This window comes from Myxine glutinosa, chromosome 1 (assembly GCF_964187855.1).
Source record: "Myxine glutinosa chromosome 1, kmMyxGlut1.1, whole genome shotgun sequence".
Classification (NCBI taxonomy): domain Eukaryota; kingdom Metazoa; phylum Chordata; class Myxini; order Myxiniformes; family Myxinidae; genus Myxine; species Myxine glutinosa.
The window spans coordinates 149,236,949-149,257,164 of record NC_136261.1 but is presented as its reverse complement, the minus strand read 5'-3'; the positions used below and the strand labels follow the sequence as shown (position 1 = coordinate 149,257,164).

At 43.8% G+C, this 20,216-nt stretch overlaps 2 protein-coding genes across 9 annotated transcripts in view; both read left to right on the top strand.

The window, feature by feature from the left end:
- The window catches only part of SMPD2 (sphingomyelin phosphodiesterase 2), a 612,478-nt gene that overhangs the window by 226,928 nt on the left and 365,334 nt on the right, over positions 1-20,216 (top strand). The gene's annotated exons all lie outside the window — the stretch shown is intronic.
- Positions 1-20,216, top strand: part of NOSIP (nitric oxide synthase interacting protein) — a 112,027-nt gene that overhangs the window by 36,846 nt on the left and 54,965 nt on the right. For all 7 annotated transcript variants that reach the window (XM_068119467.2, XM_078778120.1, XM_068119461.2 and 4 more), the window contains 3 exons: positions 2,529-2,604; positions 2,736-2,841; positions 16,679-16,760. In XM_068119467.2, the coding sequence (XP_067975568.1) occupies positions 2,535-2,604; positions 2,736-2,841; positions 16,679-16,760 (258 nt within the window). In that variant the 5' untranslated portion in view covers positions 2,529-2,534. The remainder of the gene's footprint in view (positions 1-2,528; positions 2,605-2,735; positions 2,842-16,678; positions 16,761-20,216) is intronic.

The window sequence follows — 20,216 nt, the reverse complement described above, 5'->3', positions numbered from 1 at the left end:
GGCCAGCGACACCGTTGGTGGGATGTTGGGCATTTGGAAGGCAGCACAGAACTTGAGGAAGGTGCACTGTCATTTCAAAGCCGCTGCGGAGCAAACGGACTGTAGGAAAATGATGAGGAACAGACAAACATCTCTCTTGTAGTATATATCACATACATGCTGCATTGTGTTATTTTACTACACATACACACACATTTTACTACATTTACCATACATTTTGTAATAATGTACTTATTATGAGACACTATGTGTATGACTACATCTTCCATATGAATGGACTTGCATCGACTAGTTCTTAAATGAGTTCCTTTACAATAAGATTCAACGTAGGAGGCCAATCGGCTCATCAAAGCCTGTACCAGTATTGCCAACTTATGGATGTTTGTCTGGGATCTACCCTTTTAAAATGCTGGGCGTTAAGCGAGGAAGCAGCATGTACCATTTTAAAAGTCTTTAGTATGATTCAGCCTGGGTCTGGTGCTAACTGTCAACCTCCCAGATTCAGAGTGGATGCTCTAACCCAGTGGTTCTCAACCAGCAGCCCAATCATTATACTGCTGCGCCCCAAACCACATACCATATTTGACATACCATATTTTTCAGCGTATGAGTCGATGTGGCGTACAAGTCGAATTGACAAATTTTCTCATTTTTCTTTCCTTTATTCATGGATGAGTCGATTTGGGTGTATGATGAAGCTAGGTCAACTACATTAGTTAGTAAAACTGTCAGGCAGAACAATCGACGTGTTAATTCCTCTCTGACACTGTCACAACACATCACTGCTTATGGTACTTCCATGGTCATAAATATAAATGAGATGTTTTGTGCATATTATTTGAATTACCTTGTGGGCCGACCTTTCAGATAAATTGGGAATGTAAATAGTTTTTCAACATGTTTGTTATCAAATAGAGGTACAGTATTGAAAACGAGTGACATAATCCTTATCACTACTGGCTCATAGCATATTACATTTTGGCAATCCCAAAAATTTCTCACTGACCCCGTTTTTCCTGTGCGGAGCCATATTCCCACCAATTCCTTGGTGAACATAATAACTTCCAAAATTTAAAAGCTACCATGTACGACTTGCGTGACTTTACAGGAGGCATTTTGAGATGACCACGTAAGGAGGATATATGTGGTTAGGATTGAAAGGGATGAATCAAATGTAATTGGTGAGGGAGAGCTCGTTATTGATTGGATAATTTTGCATGCATTATGGAGTGGATTGACATTCAATTGCTCATCCAATCAGTAAACGTTCTGGGTAATCATTTCTGTAGTGTTTTCTCTATTAACAATTATGCATTTTATTTCAGATATCATACTTTGCAATGAAATTTTTATTTTTGCGATTCAATGTCTTTAACTATGCATTTAAGTAGAGTCTGAGTACAAGACGAGGGCCAGATTTCCGAGAGAGGGGGGGGGGGGGGGGGGGGGGAGAAACTTGTATGCTGAAAATTGAAAATGACGGTGGGTGTAATGACGGTTTCTTCCCTGAACCAGATTTTGTGTAGTAATAATCGTGTGCTCTAAAAAGTCATGTGCTTCTGGGTACAAGTGCCCCACAAATGAAAAATCCTACTTAGTACATATGTATTGTAAATTTTAAAATCGTGGCTTGAAATTCTTCTTCTTTTTTTTACAGAGTTAGAGTTGGGGTCAGGGCTAGGGTTAACCCTAACCCTGTAATTAATCAATTATTTGCAATTGATTTCTGAAACTTTAGTTCAACTTTGTGAAACACTATTGTTATCAAATCATTTCTGTTGAGGCTATCAAGTGGATTCAGGTGTTCATGCCTCCTCTACCCGGCAGACACAATATGAGATTGCAATTACCACATCTTGTGCAGCATCAATGTCGATGATTATGCGAGTTGTCACCTTAGTGTCAAAACACCTTTACTAAATGTAATTATGCATCTTTTTGAATGATGCTGCTCTCAGTGTTTGCCACTTTCCCTATTTGAACAATCCTCGCCACTACCGAAGTTGGCCAAAATATCCCTCATCACAGCACGCATTCATCATTTATCAAAATTATTAAGTTCATTATAGAAATATGATCTAAAAATATACTTTGCTGCTTACATTACATTACAAAATATGCTTGCATTTCTGGGCTCTGGACAATGATTAACGAGGCATATCTGGAGTGGAGGCCTATATAAACTATCAGTGCCCCCATTCTGCAGGATTAATTAATTATTTTTTCCTTGCTGGTTTCACAGACTTCTTATTTTCATTATTTTGTTCTTTGTACTGCGATATTCGTTCGTTATTATCTTGCGAATGTTCATTAAAATTGCTGTTCGTTGTACTGAAATTGTTCCACATATTAGTCGTACCGGAACTCTACTGTGGTTACCTTGTTCTTATCTAAAATGATAAAATTCATCATCTTAAGATAATGTTGCCAAGGTTGTTCAAGAGTAGTTGAAAATTTCAGTTGCAGTTAAGCAAGTTCTGTGAGGCTGTACATAAAACCTTTTTTTAATGCCTTCCATCCACCTTTAGTGAAAGATGACGCGGCATGGAAGGAACTGCACTGCGGGGGCCGTGTATACCTACTATGAGAAAAAGAAGGATACAAGTAATGATTGTGCATTGATGTGCAAGTGTTTTATGCACCTTGCCGATTCTTTATTTTCACACATCGCTGATTACTGCAGCATATGGTGAGATTTTGCCTCCCATTTACATGGACGACATCTTTGTGTGCAGCTACATCTGGGTACGGGACGCAGAGAGCACGTCTGGGCAAAGATTCCCTCAAAGACTTTGATTGTTGCAGCCTCAGCCTGCAGCCTTGCAAAGATCCAGTGGTGACGTAAGTGTCTACAAAGAACATTAATCTCCAGCTGTCTCGGCAAATGTCCCTTCATAAATATAAACATAATTTTTTTTTTTTTACGGTAATACATTTATTTATTACTTGCAAAATCCAAGATTTTTCAAGTATATTGGTTGGTCTTGTGCGTTATTCCGTCTGTTTGTGTCTGTCTGTTTGTTTATCTATCTGTCAATCGCCTCCACTCACAATTTTCAACTGATCTTCGCGAAACCTTCACCGGATGGTAGAGTTGGTCACAAGGAAGAAGTCTATTGATTTTGAGTTGAAAGGTCATCTTTGCAAAGGTCATCTTCAGGTCTAATTTCTAAAATTGCCATGTTTCATCTGATTGACTTGAAAATTGAACAGCATTTGTATATTGCATCACAAAATTGGGAAACCAACTATTTTTGAGGACCAAAGGTCAAAGATCAACTCAAGGTCAAACTTCTAAAACTATCAATTTTTATCTGAAAAATTGTCGCTTTTCATCTGATTGACTTGCAGATTAAAGAGCAATTGCATAGTGCCTCACTGAATTGGGGAACCAACTATTTTTGAAGTCAAAAGGTCAAAGGTCAACCCAAGGTCAAACTTCTAATATCAATTTTAATCCGATTGACCCGAGCTTTGATTAAGATCGGCAATTTTAATCTCATGAAATAGACAATTTGATGTATCCATGGTAACCTTTTTTGGGGGGAGGGGTGGATTTTGCAAATATCGTGCTCTGCATGACATCTCGTTGTTTTTCTATTTTGAAGTGGCTTCACTTGAGTGTCTGCCAGTTATGGGCAAATTGATGATTGGTCTTTAGCCCCATAAATATTCAGCATGGAAGTAATTCTGCCTATCTTCCACTGTTTTTGACATTCTCCTTGTGAATTGCAATGCCATTTTAATTTCCTGCCTTGCATAAGCAAGGGAAGTCTGCATGCTGTTGATTCTTTTTCAACTGACCTATAGGCCGAGAAAATTAAGGTATGCAGGAATCAACATTATGTACCCTTGCCAGAAAACAGGAGAGGCCAACGTTTTACAAGCACATGGAAAGAGTTCTTACTTCCATTCTCACCTCTGGTCAGCAATACTAAACTTACTTTTGTAGTTTAAAATGGGGAGAAATATCCAACAACAAAAGGTTTTTATTGTTAAATAGTGGAAGTGTCCAAATTTGCCGATGTGACGTGCCCAGAAAAATGCGACTTGTTAGAGATAGATACAGTCACGTGAAAAAGTAAGTACACCCCATATAAAGTTTTGACTTTTTCAACATATTTCAACATACAGCTATTTGATCTTCATTTCAACAATATTGACAGATAAAGGTGATATAATATAACAAATATCATGAAACATTTACATTTTGTAGTCCATTGTATAATTTAAATAAACATAAATGCAAATTTCGCATGTGGAAAAAGTAAGTACACCCTTGGCTCTAATAGGTGGTGTTGCCCCCTTTGGCAGAAACAACCTCAAGTAGGCGTTTCTTATAACTGTCTACCAGTCTCTGACTGACTGGGAGAAATTTTTGCCCACTCCTCCATGCAGAATTCTTACAGCTGTGCGATGTTTGAGGGGTTTCTTGCATGCACAGCTCGTTTCAAATCCCGCCACAACATCTCGATGGGATTTAGATCCGGGCTTTGACTTGGCCATTCCAGAACCCTCCATTTCTTTCTTTTCAGCCATTCCTTGGTGGATTTACTGGTATGTTTAGGGTCATTGTCATGTTGCAAGGTCTACCTTCGGTTGAGCTTCAACTTTCCGAAAGATGGCCTCACATTATCCTCAAGCACCCTCTGGTACAATGAAGAATTCATTGTACCAGAGGGTGCTTTGCCCTGATGCAGCAAAGCTGCCCCAAACCATAATATTTCCACCACCATGCTTTACAGTTGGTATCAGGTTCTTGTGGTCAAATGCTGTCTTTGGTTTTCGCCAAACATGTCTTCTGGTACTGTGGCCAAATAGCTCTACCCTTGACTCATCTGTCCAGAGCACATTGTTCCAGAAGTGCTGGTCTTTGCCTAGGTGTTCATTGGCAAACTTTAGTCATGCCCTGATGTTCTTTCTGGACAGCAAAGGTTTCCTCCTGGCACACCTCCCATGTAGATCAAATTTGTGCAGCCTCTTTCTAATGGTAGACTCGTGCACTTTGACATCAACAGTGGCAAGAGCTACCTGTAGGTCCCGTGATGACATTCTGGGGTTCTTAGAGACTTCTTTCAGCATATTGCGGTCTGCTCTCGGGCTGAACTTGCTGGGGCGGCCTGGCCTGAACAAGTTGGCAGTTGTTTGGAATCTTCTCCACTTGTAGATGATCTTCCGGACAGTCGAATGATTGATTTCAAATTGTTTGGAGATCTTTTTAAATCCCTTCCCAGACTCCGAGTCATCTATTTAACCTTTTTTCTGAAGGCCTCAGAGAGCTCTTTTGATCCAGGCATGGTGACGCCACTCACTTCAACAACAAAGAGCAAACCAAACGAAATGTCTGAGGTTTAAATAGGACAGGTTCCTCCAACATCCTCTCTAACGATGTTCTAATCATTTGCACCTGAGCTGGTGCACTTGATTCTAATTTTAGGTATTTGAAGGAGTGATAAATGTAGGGGTGTACTTACTTTTTCCACATGCGAAATTTGCATTTGTTTATTTAAATTATACAATGGACTACAAAATGTAAATGTTTCATGATATTTGTTATATTGTATCACCTTTATCTATCAATATTGTTGAAATGAAGATCAAATAGCTGTATGTTGAAATATGTTGAAAAAGTCAAAACTTTACATGGGGTGTACTTACTTTTTCACGTGACTGTATTTCCAGGTACTTGCCATTTTTGATAGTTAAACTCTTACTTTCTCTATGCAAGTTTTATTTTCATAAATTTTCATTCAGTCCTTTTCAGCATGATTTACATGGTTGTCACTGAAATTTAAACAGTTAGCAGTTCATATGGCATTGCACATATCTTGTTTGTCTCATCAGGTCTCGATCAGTCTTTCACCTTGCTGGGTAGATCCACATTTCCTGTACCTGTACCTGAGACTTGTATTCTCCTTTTTATAGTCTTTATTGTGACTAGGACGTGCCCGTACGTGGGTGCCCGTTCGGAAAAACATTCCAAACCGCGTGGCAGTAACGACCACAGAACCCCCCCCCCCCCCCCCTCTATTTACATGAAATGGTTTGGTCCATTCGCAAAGCCAAAGCGAACGACCACAGAACCCCCCCCCCCCCCCCCTCTATTTACATGAATGGTTTGGTCCATTCGCAAAGCCAAAGCGAACGGCGAACGGCTAAATCGCCATAGCTCGGTAACTACTTCTCCGATTAATATGAAACCTTGAAAAGGCACATCCTCAGGTCCCCAGCAATATACCTGGCAAGTTTCAAGTATATCGGACCCGTGGTTGTCGAGAAACAGCGGTCACAGACAAACACACAGACACACAGACATACACACACACACACACAGAGAGATTACTGGAATTATAGATAGATACCTGCTTTTGCCTTCTTGTCATTTGTAGTTTTTTTCAAAAGTAATGCAATAAGACGCTACTGTCTGTGTTTTTGCCCATTTAGGGCAAAATAGAGAAGATTGTCATGGGGACCGCAAGGCTAACGCCCGCTCTAGTAGGGAAAATGGCCTTTAAAATGCATGTTGTTGTTGTTGTTGTTGTTGTCTGTGTTTTGCCTTTCTTTGCTTGTTACATAATTTTTGTTCCAAATGAACTGTTGTAAATTTTAAGGAAAGAAAAACTTACTCTTCTCCTATTCCCTTTATAAGGGGTGAGGTTAAATGATACCAAGCTTCTGCCCTGCCTTGGCCATGATACTCCTCCACTCTCCTCGGTCTTTGGCAAATTCTCTCCACTCTCCAACTACTCCACCTTACTGATCTCCCTCCTCACACAATCTTCCCATCTCAACTGTGTTTACCTCTTTTTATTCGACCCTGTTCCCTCAACCTATCCATTCTCTTTGCCATTCTCTCTTCCCCCATTCGCACCAAGTGTCCAACCCATCTGAGCCGGCATTTCACCAATCTCCCTGTCATGCTCACCTGCACACCAATCTCCTCCCTCAATTCATCCATCCTCCTATCCACCCTCTTCACTCCTGCAATCCTACTGACCCAGTTGATCTCACAAACCTGTAGCCTTTGTTGTTGTCTCTGTCAGTGCAACCGTTTCCAGACAGTAACGGTAGGCATTATAAAGAAATATTTCTGTCTGCCATTACTCCCTCCACCCTCCTGCATGCATTTGCACCTACCTGAATCCTCCTCCGCTTCTCTGTCTCTGCTTTACCATCCCTGGTCACTGTTACCCCAGATACTCAAACCTATTTCCCTGTGTGATCTCCTTCCCCTCTAACCTGATATTCATTTTTTTTTTTCTCTGTTTCCCAACCCACATCACCTCCATCTCATCCATGCTCATATTCAGCCCATGTTTCTCAAATGCCTTCTTCCACTCCCCCAGTACTTCCTGCATCTCCCACCCACTCTCCACCAAAACAGCCAGGTCGTCTGCATACAATGTCTTCCCAGAATACCTCTCATGTTCACCTTCTTGCTTACCAGTTCCATCACTATGATAAACATGAGTGGGCTGAGAGGGTTTCCCTGCCTCAAACTGATGTTCACAGTGAACTCCTCCGACATCCTAGGTTTAACCAAAACTCTTCCCTTTGTTCTTTTGTACATTCCTTCCACCAACCTAACTTCAGCTTTCGGTACTCCCATCCATCTCAGTGTTGCCACTACCTTCTCTCGTGGGACAGTGTTGTAGGCCTTCTCATGGTCAACAAATACCAATGCCATTTCACTTCGCATCTCCAAATACTTCTCCACCAGCTGTCTCCACGCGAATATCCCATCCGTCATTCCCCTACCCTTTCTAAACCCCTGCTGATCTTCTCTGATCTCCTTCTCCACACTCTTCCTTATCCTAGGATAAATCTATAGTGGTCATCGTGGTCTCCCATCCAGAACCCTCTCCAGCACATTCGTGACATGACTAAGGAGTGTAATGCCCCTGTACTTCCCCATATCTTGAACATTCCCCTTTTCCTTCCATATCAGTACAATTAACCCTGTCCTCCAATCCTCTGGAATGGAACCTTCTCTCATACATACATTCAACAGCCTCTTCATCCAACTGATTCCAACTTCTCCTGCTGCAATTATCATCTCTGTACCCACCTCATCAATGCCTGGCCCTCTTCCCTTCTTCATCCTCTCCAATGCCGTCTGCACTTCCTCTTCCGTGACCTCCACCAACTCCACTTTCCCCTCCACACAACTCGGTAGCTCCAGCACACCGTTGCTTCCTTCCCGATTCAACAGCTCTTTGAAACATCCTTCCCACATCTTCAATACTGCCGCCCTCTCTGTTACTGGCCTCTCGCCATCATCCTTAATCACCACCCCTCCCTTCATGTCCTTCCTATCCTCATTGCTGTCACGAGCCAATTTATAGATCATCTTCCTTCCACCATCCTCTTCCAACTTGTTGAACACCTCCTCTTCCACATAATTCCTCGCCTTATGCACAGCTCTCCTTGCTGCTTTCTTCTTCTGCCTATATAGGTGCAGCAACCCCACATCCAGTTGCCTCCCTCTATCCTTGATCTTCTCTCTCCTCTTCCAAACCTCCTCCTTTTCAACAACTGCCTTCGCTACTTCCTCGGTCCACCATACTTGGTTTCTATCCCTAGACGATCCACCCTTTCCTGCCGTCCTTCCATGCAAAACTTCTGCAATTCCCTTTAAAAATCCCATTGGACAAAATGAAAGACAAATTTGTTTTCTTTATCACTGAAAAGTAAAGGCTGCTGATCGTGTTTTCAGGTTTATTCTCATAATGTTTCAGACATTGCTGAAAAGTCCAGATGTTTTGCATAGAACGTATGCCTGCTCATCTCAGCCAATGGCTTTGATCGGGAAAGTACAGGAAACAACAATACATTATTTCTCTCCATCAATGAGTAGCCTTTGAGGGTTCCATGTTGGACATTGCTAAAAAGATGAGGTAAACTGTAAAACTCTTTCTTTGTGGCCAATGCTTCTGTTCACAATGCTTCCCACCCCATTTGATAATAATAAGAGTATAACCACCCTCGCCATTCTCTACACCTTTGTACCGATCACAGATATTGCATGTCATTTGCACAATGTATGATTAAGAGGTGCCTATCAAGTTTGAATATACATTTTGCCACTGAGTCTGTTGGTACAAGTCCTCAGGTCCTCGATCGTTGCTGAAAAGAGTGAGCCTGATTTCCCACACTTCATCCTTTTTATTAGATCCTTCTCACAGGTATGCTTTCTGTCTTCCATCCCCACACAGGATCTTTTCTCTCCTTGTTGACAAACACAAACGACCCCTGATCTCATCCTACCTGCTGGCTTTTCTGGTTATTCATCTCTATCATTTTGTGAATGATTCCACCCTGTACTATTTCATTCCTACCCCAACGACAATCTGAAGTGGCTTCATTGATAAAAATAATATAAAAACCACCTTTAGAGGCCATTTTCCCCCGCAAGTGGGGGTTGGCCTTTTTCGGGGACCGTGGTTGTTGTTGTTTTTCGGTCCCCTTTTTGAAGCAATGTTTTACGGCCGGATGCCCTTCCTGCCGCCAACCCTTTTTGTCGCCTTTTTACGACAAACAGGGAATTACCAGTGAACTGGTACTCAATTAGCCGACCTCGGAAGGATGACAGGCTGAGTCAACCCCCCTGGCGTTAATTCAGCGATCGACCGGGATTCAAACCCAGGATCCTAGGATCCTAAGTTGGCACCCTAGCCGCTAGCCCAACACCAGGGATTCATTGATAGCTGGTTTATAATAGAATGTGAGCATAAATCAAAATAAATATAATTCCCAATCCTTCAAAAAGATTATATCCATCGACAGATGATGGTTTGATAACCCACAGGTCTGGTCATATGGCCAGCCATAGACAGAAACCCATTCACAGGAGCTGGGCTGTGTTCCAAGCCGAAGTGCCAATTTGACATGTGTAGTGGAAATGTCACTGGAGAACCAGTTCAAAGCCCAGGATACCGTTCCCTCTGCTGAAACGAAACTGAACGTGCTGCAGACTAAAGTGGACCACCACGTCTACAGGAGCATTGAACGATGTACGACGTACGATGCCGCTGTGTCGGAGCTAAAGCGAATTTACATTAAGAAACGGAGCGTGGTATACACCAGGTACCTGCTCTCATCGTGGCGACAACAGCCCACCGAGTCGATAGACCGCTTCACCCAGGAGCTACGACATCTACTTGCGGGCAGTACCCAAGAGGTCCGCACTCACGAGCGAGTCCAGGATGATCTTGTCCGAGACGCTTTCGTCTCTGGGATCGGCTCTCCTGCTCTCAGGCTAAGACTTTTGGAGACAGCTGACCTGACGTTCGCGGAGGCTCTACGGGTTTCACACGTCTACACTGAGGCCCGGGAACAATCTACCGCCTATGACCACACACGGGTCGTCGCGGGGACTTCTCAACTCGCGCGACCGGAGAGGGCTACCGCCGAGGATACGGGAGCGGACTTGACCACGCAAGCGGAGCCCCTGGCCGATCCCGAGGTGGACTCGGATTCCGGCCTGGCGGCAGCCACGGCGGCCAGGCCAAGGCCTGTACGAAATGCTACGTGTTACTTCTGTGGCAATCGACAGCATCCCAGGTCGGCGTGTCCGGCTCGGGAAGCAATATACCATTTGTGTTCGACTAAAGGACATTTTGCAAAAGTCTGCCGAAAGACCGCGCGGGGCGCACAAACTCGCGCGACCTTGAATGGGCTTATCGCCGAGCCAACGGACCGAGCACAGAGCGGGGCGCCTCACCCGACTTTGATGAGCGGTCCTCCTCCTCGTGGGCCCCTGGCTGCACGCTCGACCTTGGTGAGATACATCGGGCCGCCAAAACAAATGGCGCGAACACGACCGACCGCGGAGCGACCGTCCTTGACTGGAATCCGAACGCCCTCCGAAGGCAACTCATACAAATGACAAGCTCCTGCTTTGACATGGCAAACAATGCACGTGACACGAGCGCCATCTGACGGCAGCTCGTACGAACTACACGCTCTTGCTTCAGCACGTGAAACTGCAGTTGGCTGCGATCCTTCTCGCGTGACACGAGTGCCCCCTGACGGCAGCTCGTACGGACTTACAAGCTCCTGACGCTCCTGCTTTGGCACGACCAACTATGCCTTTGACACGAGTGCCCTCCGGAGGCTGCTCAAACGACCGGAAAACTGCAGCCGGCGTGGGATCCACACGGGAGGCGCGATCTTCTCGCTCGGATGGCTCAATACCTGCCGGATCTTCCGGCCTTGCTCAGGCCATTATTCCACTCATGGTCGAAGGCGTTTTTGCGTGGGCTTTAGTCGACACGGGGTCTACGGATAGATTTATCGATCATCGACTAGTGCGTAAACATGGATGGCCGGTCCTCGGGACAACACGACGGATCTTTATGGCCTCCCAGGGGCTTAGGCTCAGCACAAAAGGGGAATGTCGATTGAAGCTTGTGATAAAGGGACGCATGTTTCCAGATGTACATCTCATGGTCTTGCCTGCTTTATGTGCTGACATTCTGTTTGGACACGATTTTCTTAAACGACACGGACGTTTGGCAATGGAATTCGGTGGGACTGACACGCTTGCTGTGTGTGCACTCGCGAAAATGGAAATTGAGCCCCTTTCGCTGTTCCCCAACCTGACCACTGACTGCACTCCCGTAGCGGTGAAATCACGACGCTACTCACGAGCAGATGCGCAATTCATTGCGGAAGAAACGGCCCAGCTCTTAAAGGGAGGTATCATAGAACCCAGCCGGTCGCCGTGGCGGGCCCAGGTCCTAGTGGTGCGAAGTGAAGCGCATCGCCGACGCATGGTAATCGATTATTCACAGACGATTAATCGCTTTACACAGCTGGACGCCTACCCCCTACCAGGGATGGACGCGCTGGTACGATAGGTGGCCCAGTACTCAGTCTACAGCACTCTCGATCTGCGTAGTGCGTATCATCAGATCCCCATCTCTAGGGCTGATCGCATCTATACCGCCTTTGAATCGGGTCAAAGGTTATACCAGTTCACCCGACTACCTTTTGGGGTGACGAACGGGGTCTCCTGTTTTCAGAGGACTATGGACGACCTCGTTACTAAGGAGAACTTGACAGATGTCTTTGTATATCTGGACAATCTTACGGTTTGTGGGTATGACCAGGGGCATCATGATGCTAATCTGAAGCGCTTCCTCGAGGTCGCGCAGAGGTATCGCCTAACCATGAATGAGGCTAAGTGTCGTTACTCTACGCACGATAGATCTTCTGGGGTACACCGTGACCCATGGCTCTGTCGCTCCAGATAAGGAGCGTCTGCGACCTTTGCTCGATATGGCTCCGCCTAGCGATCGTGCTTCGCTGAAGCGTGCTCTCGGGCTGTTCGCCCATTATTCTAAGTGGGTGCAAAATTTCTCCGTGAAGCTCCGCCCCCTTGTGGCCTGCGACACGTTCCCCATGAGCCCAGCCGCCTTGGCAGCCTTTGGGGGCCTTAAGGCCGACATCGCTGGCGCCGCTGTGGCGACGATCGACAAGAGCGAATCTTTCATCTTAGAAAGTGATGCCTCGGATCATGTGATAGCGGCGACACTCCTAGGGGGGGCGCCCTGTGGCTTTCTTTTCGCGGACTCTCACCTCCGCTGAGCGGAGGCATTCATCTGTCGAAAAGGAAGCCTACGCGATCGTCGAGTCGATTCGGCGATGGCGACCATACTTACTCGGGCGATGCTTCCAAATCATCACGGACCAACAAAGCGTAGCGTTCATGTACGACACCTTACATGCTCAGCGCATTAAGAATGAGAAAATCACTTGCTGGCGTATCGAACTCGCCGACTTCTGCTACACCATCAAATATCGCCCGGGGAAGGATAACCTGGTCGCCGACGCCTTATCGAGGCCGGCTACGTGCGCGGGTATCATAACTCTGGAGGGTCTGCGCACTTTGCACGGCACTATGTGTCATCCTGGGGTGACGCGTTTCGCTCAATTTGTGCGTAGTGGTAATCTGCCGTACTCGATCGAGGACATCCGCCGGATCTGCCGCGACTGCGCTATATGTGCGGAACTCAAACCGCGTTTTTACAACCCTCCCATGGGGACGCTGGTTAGGGCTACTAGACCGTGGGAGAGATTGGCAATGGATTTCAAAGGGCCGCTGCCGGTGTCGAGTAACTCTCGTTATCTGCTCACTATCGTTGATGAGTACTCGCGATTCCCTTTTGCTTACACGTGCGTGGATATGACGGCTGCCACGGTCATACGGTGCCTGCAGAATTTGTTTTCTATGTTTGGGTATCCGGCCTACGTGCATACTGATCGGGGTGCGGTGTTCCTGTCTCAGGAAGTGAGAGGTTACCTGCTCCAAAATAATGTCGCTTCGAGCTACACCACACCGTACAGACCCCAGGCGAATGGGCAGGTCGAACGCTTCAATGGGATTATATGGAGGGCCGTCATGCTAAGCCTCAGGACCCTCGGCCGTGGCCTCGATAAATGGGCTTGGTTGCTACCTGCGGCGCTGAACTCGATCAGGGCTCTACTATGTAGGGCCACCAACCAGACTCCTCACGAAAGACTGTTCCACCACCCTAGAAGCTCGGGTAGTATCCGATCTTTACCCAGTTGGCTCGCTGAGCCGGGGCCGGCCTATCTCAAACGTGCGGTTCGCACAAGCAAGTACGACCCCTTAGTGGATAAGGTGCAGGTACTCCAGGCTAATCCCGAGCATGCTCGTGTGATGACGGCAGATGGACGCGAGTCCACTGTCTCCGTTCGCCATCTCGCCCCATGTGGGGTCATCGACCCTTATAGGGATATCGACGAACCGATCTACGAGTCTATGGACTCTCCCGAAGCGTCCTCTATGGAACATCTGCCGTCCCATCGTCAAATACTCCCCTGCCTGAAGGCTCTGTGATGCCCCCTCCGACACCTACCTCCAGCGGCTACTCCGAAGCGGGGGACTCCGGGCTTGGGGATGCCGTACCCGGTAGTTTCCGGACACGTGCCGGCCGGGTAATTCGCCACCCTGACCGCTACGGATGGACCGACTGACATGGAATGACATCCCCAATCAATTAATGCTGATGCACGCTTGATTCCTGCCTAGCGGCAGTGTAGTTCTAACGGCGGGGAGAATGTAGTGGAAATGTATTAAAGTTGAACCCAGGAGTGATGCCCACTTAAACCGCTGAGGGGCGTCTATAAGACCTCGGACGTCCGCGACGTTGAGCGACTCCTGTGACATTTTACTATGACATGTAGTCTTGTATGGTACGTACCCGCACATATTCTAGGCTTGCTTGCATTGACTAATATTATCGATCATTCCTATATGATGCCAGGATCCTGATATCTATTGCATGATTGTATTTTACAGGATGATACCAAAGATCTGATTGAGATTAAACCTACCTATGGGACAAAGTTGTGGACTTGGTTTATTTTTACAACAACATGTTCTACCATAATTAAACCAAGGCCTTCCTTGGTATTGTCTATTTGCTTATGGCATGCAAGGCCTTCATTTCCAGTCTTATGGAATATGCCTTACCAATTTGGGCCAGATCATTAGCTTTCCAAGTGGCTCTTCTTAATGTTTTAGAGACCATGGATATAAATACAAGGGTAGGCAACTGAAACAATGCCCTGAAACTGAAATAACTGAAATGAAATGACTGAAACTGAAACAATGAAGTGATGATTCACGGATTTTTCGCGACATTCGTGGATTTGTCACGAGATATGCGGGATTTTGTCTCGACATTCACGGATTTTGAAATGATGTGAGATGAGTTGTGATGAGTGAGATGTGCATGGAAGAAGTTACAGGAACTGAGTGGCGTACTGACGAGGAGGGGAGTGTCATTGAAGCTGAAGGGAAAGGTGTATGCTGCATGTGTGAGAAGTGTTATGATTTATGGGAGCGAGACATGGGTAATGAACGTAGAGCACCAACGAAGGCTGGAAAGGGTGGAAATGCGAATGGTTCGGTGGATGTGTGGAGTATCGTTGAGAGAGAGGAAGACAAATTATGAATTGCGAAAGATGATGGGAATAGAGTCTGTGATGGATGCTGTGAAGAGGAACGGGTTGAGATGGTTTGTCATGTGTTGAGGAAGGATGAAAGTGACTGGTTGAGAAGAGTGATGGAAATGAATGCAGAAGGAAGTAGAGGACGGGGAAGACTGAGAAAGACTTGGCTAAAGATGGGGTGGAAGAAGAAATGCGGGCAAGGGGGTTAACAAGGGGAGAAAATAGGGCAAAATGGAGAAGATTGTCATGGGGACCGCAAGGCTAACCCCCGCTCTAGCAGGGAAAATGGCCTTAAAATGCCTGTTGTTGTTTGTTGTTGTATTCACGGATTTTGAAATGCCCAGAACATATCCCTCCTTTTCACATTGAAACAATGCCCCCACATTCGCGGTTCCAACTTTCGCGGCATTTTCCAGGAATGTATCCCCTGTGAATGTCGAGGTCAAGGTGTATTTAACAAGTAATAAAAACATTTTTAAAATGCAAAAGGATGCAGGGATGTTACCCCAAAAAGTATATAAACAAGGTAGGGATGGTTGCAATAAATTATCATGTTGAACTATCCCGCCATCTTTCTTTGGATAATGTTTGTTCCGAGAAAAGACATGGATGGTGTGTCTGTGCTCGATATAACTTTATCTGCTAATCTCTCTATATAATCCAGAGCAAGGTGCATCTACATTTAATTTGCATCATGCCCTCTGAGTTAAAGGTCAAGTTCAAATGACGATCTGAAAAAACTATACTGTAATGCGTTTGCTGTCATCGCTCAATTTTGCCAGTGTGGAATCTCAGACTGCTTGGCCTTCAAAGATGTCTTTGCATCATAATAGTATACCTGCACTGAGGTTGCGCACCTGATATTTGATTAGCATCTTTGACCTACTTTTTTCAGATTGTGACCTAATTAACTAAAAATGCCTTTTTGATCATAACTTGCATAATTTTCTCCGATTTTCATGATAGTTGAGTTTCATGGATAGAGTGAGGATGAGGACACATGTTCTTAATTTGTATTATATCTCAATGTGGAGGGTCAAGGTTGCTTGTACATTATATGGATGTTCGTAGATATTTGTTTTTACGTCCATTACATGGACATTGGGAAAATTTGGCTAATCAAGGAGAACGTTCTCCTTTTTGGTTAATTACAAGGTCTTTATCAGACTGGGTAAATCGGTATAGTCTGGTGGTTTTGAACCTGAGATCCCAGCACCATGAGCGATGTGCTCAGATGGGAATGCTAAACAGGTAACCGTGACTTCCATGTTCAGGCCATTTAATTCAATGTATCTGTTTAAATATACAAATGCATGGAGTGATGTTTCAGTTTTCAGTGCATTGATGTTTCAGTGCAGTTTTTCTGCAATTTTTTAAAATCTATTTTGCGAGGGTAATTGACTCTACAATGAGATGAAGTGCGTTGATGTTTGTTGTTATTCATTTAAGACACCTGCTGCACATCTATGGCTGACCTTGCACTATCTTGTATTTAACCCCATGTCTGTGGGTTCAGCAGAGAACGAAGCATTAGATGCTAAACCCACATAGGCGAAGATCTGGAAGCTGTCAATGTGTTATTAATTGGGATCATGCTCTTCCGACTGCATGTTGAAAGGGCATCTTGGAGTGCTTTACAAATTGTTTCCAAAGGCTTGTTTTTCTAAACTGTTCTTTTTTTTTTTTTTTACAGTCCTGATGGATATTTGTTCGAAAAAGAAGCTATTTTGGAGTGTATGGTTCAACAGAAGTGTGAAATTGCTCGACAAACAAAGGTAATATGACCAAGGCCAACATTAGAAGAAAATTACTTTCTTGAAAATGTTATTTACACTTTTTGAAACACCATTTGCTATTTGAACAAAATGAACATAATGTTTTTTTAAACATCGATTTTTTAACCTGTACATAATGAAAGCGCTTCACACTTTTTGATCCTATAATTGGAAAAAGGCATTGTGACTCGGCAGGTGTTGACAAGACAATGGAGTAATATTTTGTGGATTTTTTTTTTACATAGATACAATGAATCAGAGAGAAATCTTATCCAAATGATGTTTGGGAAAGGCTATAGATGCTAAGAGATGCCCAGGAAGTAAATGTGGAAATAGACTGAATATCCAAATATGGGAGCAAATACACTACAGTATATACCAAGTAGTTTGTTCATTAGGCATTTATAACAATTATTTCCGAGTTTTGGAAGGTTCTACAATCCACATGCAATCGTTCAAAGCATCCAAATAAAATAGCATGCCAAATATATAAATGAATTTTAAAAATTTTTTTTTACGTTACATAGATTTTGGGGGGAGGAGGGTTTGTTGGTCAGTGGTTAACAAACAGACCCTGGATATCTCGGTCGTATAATTTAAACGTCCCTTGAATCTTTATCCTTAACTCTTTAGCATAAAGGAGATTGTTACCTGAATGGCCCACGCTCCACAGACATAGACCACCACAGAGCGGGGACCATGCACTGCAAGCCTTGTCTATGGATAGCCGATTATAATTAATGTATTTGACCCCGAAGTTCACCGGAGCAGTGACAATGTGCCTCGTACTTCAATGGGGATATACATGGCATTGGTTATAAATCAGGTTTTGTAATCCATTTGACACCTAAGGTGTTATCCAAACCAAACAAAACTTAATTTGGAAAAATGGCAGGAACTAAAGGTGCAGAAAAACTGCTTAATGTGACTAGAGAGTTCATAGAGAACCTTACCCCCCCCCCCCCCCCCCCCCCCCCAGTCTTGAGAAAAATGACATGGGATGGGTCTTTTAAACTTTTGCTTTGCATTTCTGAGCACAATCTGTATTTCCTACGAACTGCCATTTTGTCTGAATCTCGACATTCCACAATGCTGAGAGTGTGAACGACAATTTGTTTTGTTTGAGATGGCTGAATATTTTGTCCAAGTACTGTCAAACTGGAGGGTTTTGGAAGTGCAAGAAGAATATTCGTGTTCTTCAGTGTTCAAGTATAAAATTCAAATGAAATAAAATAAATGTTTTAAAGGCTGTAGAAAAAAAACCAGAACACACCTTTATTAGATGTTTACCGCTGTTGATGCACCTTATTTTACACCACCTTATTTAACACATTAAATTAGTTCTTCATGTCTGTTTGTGTTCTTCATGACATCCATAAAAACAGTCGTTTTCCTGTTTGAAATTATTTTATATTTTGTTTGACTGCCAGACAGACAGAGTAAAAAATTTACTTTACACCTCTCTGAGCATGCACACACGGGATGAGATTCAGTACAATTTGCCAAATTCAGAGCCAAAGTCCTGCTAAACTGCATGTTCATGTTCTGATTCATGTTCAGATTCATGTTCTTCTGTGTTCAAAATAGAAAATTCAATTGAAATTAAGTAGGTCCTCGATCAGAGACCGACGTCTTTCGACAGATAGACATATAAAGTGAACCAATTTCTTAAACCTGCGGCTTTCGCTTAACGCGTGCGGTAATAAATGATTTATTAAATAAATTGGAAGTCAAGACAAGACAAACAAAAACGGTGCAAATCCCAGCAAAAAACAATTGCAGTAAACACAAACCTTAAAGCAATTACGATTCTACTATTCTAAAACACCACCGTCAATCACCATGCACACAATTAATGTGGCGATACTGTAGGACACAGCAGAGCAGGCTGCAGGCAGCAGTACAGTCTAGTGGTAAGACGAACCCATTCAGGAGTGGGTGCCAGCAGCTAGCAAAACGGCCAAAGCCGGAGATAGCAGATTGAGGACACGGGCAAAGAGAGCATGGCAGGAGTCGTGCCATCGTCTTGCCTTCTATCGACGTTTTCAGGGGTGGGGCTCCTAGCAGAACACCTTCCCCCTTTGCAAATCAGAGTCCACAATACTGGAGGCAGTTATTGGCTACCCAATCCTGCCACGGCACCTGGCGTGGGGCCATCGGCCAATCCTGACTCCTCCCACCCAAAGGACTCAGCCCTTATTCCCCAAGTAGTCCTGAGTCCAAGAATAGTTATTTATGCCAACACTATTACACATACCTTCATCTCACTCATTACTACAGGTTGCAACACCATCTCCCAGCAGTGCACAAACACAGGACAACTTATCCCTATCCATACTGTCCTTAGTACATGCATAACATTAAGATGTTTAACCTATGCGACAGCCCAGAAGGTATTAAGGCCTTAATCGAGTAGCTACCTACACCCACCTTTACACTCCCCACCTCTCAAAATCGTAACACAATTTTTGATTTCTAATGAAAACGTTAAAAAACAAATATGGGAACAAAATCATTATTATCAACCTTAAAATACTGCCCACGAAGGTGTTATTTCTTTCTTTCTTGCCTTGCACTTTGTACATTTGTACCCCTATTTGTTACAAGTGATTACTCCTGAATGCCCTCATACACCAACTCCACCCCTCCCTTGCTTTCTTTACTCGGGACATTGCAAAATAATAGGGTCAGGTAAACAGATAGAAGGAAGTGCAAGTCATGTTTCATGAATCGGGTTGATAATTAAAGGGCATGAGCTGCACATGTTCAATTACTTTTCTTTTATGGAAATTAATGTGTATGCATTATTAAACTATTTACAGTGAATTCATTGTAATATCACAAATAACGAAACGATAATTGGTATTTTTCTTGCTGTGAAATGACCTCCAATGCATTCGTCACTGTTTGCTATTCTCACAGTGATGATGATGTTTGATTAAGTCACTTTGTATGAAATGGCCAAACACTACAACTGTGCTATTGATATTTCACTATACCATGTTATCGTATCTCACCTTTATCACTGTTCTTTTTTTTAATGGTAATGTATTGTTATAAAAAATTTTTAACATTGCCTAATCGTGTTTCAATTCTGAAGAAGTAACTTGTTCACTTTTAGAGTATTGCATATTTGAGCTATACTACGCACCCTATGTCATAAGTGGAGAACATCTTTTTGATATTTTCAGAAAACCCATCACCATGTTTGATTTCAGTGTAAGTTCATATTCATAAAAGCTTTAATGTGAATCCTTCAAAGATTGATATAACTGATAAATAGGGTCCAGCGATATATTGATATACCAGTTATATCGGTATAATTTCTCATATCGATAAACTGGTATTGGGAATTTGATTATTTCCAGTATGCTTAAAAAAAAGATATGAAAAAAATCAGTATATCCACAAAGATATCGGTATATCACCAACAAATCGAAGAAAGGTGTTTACAAC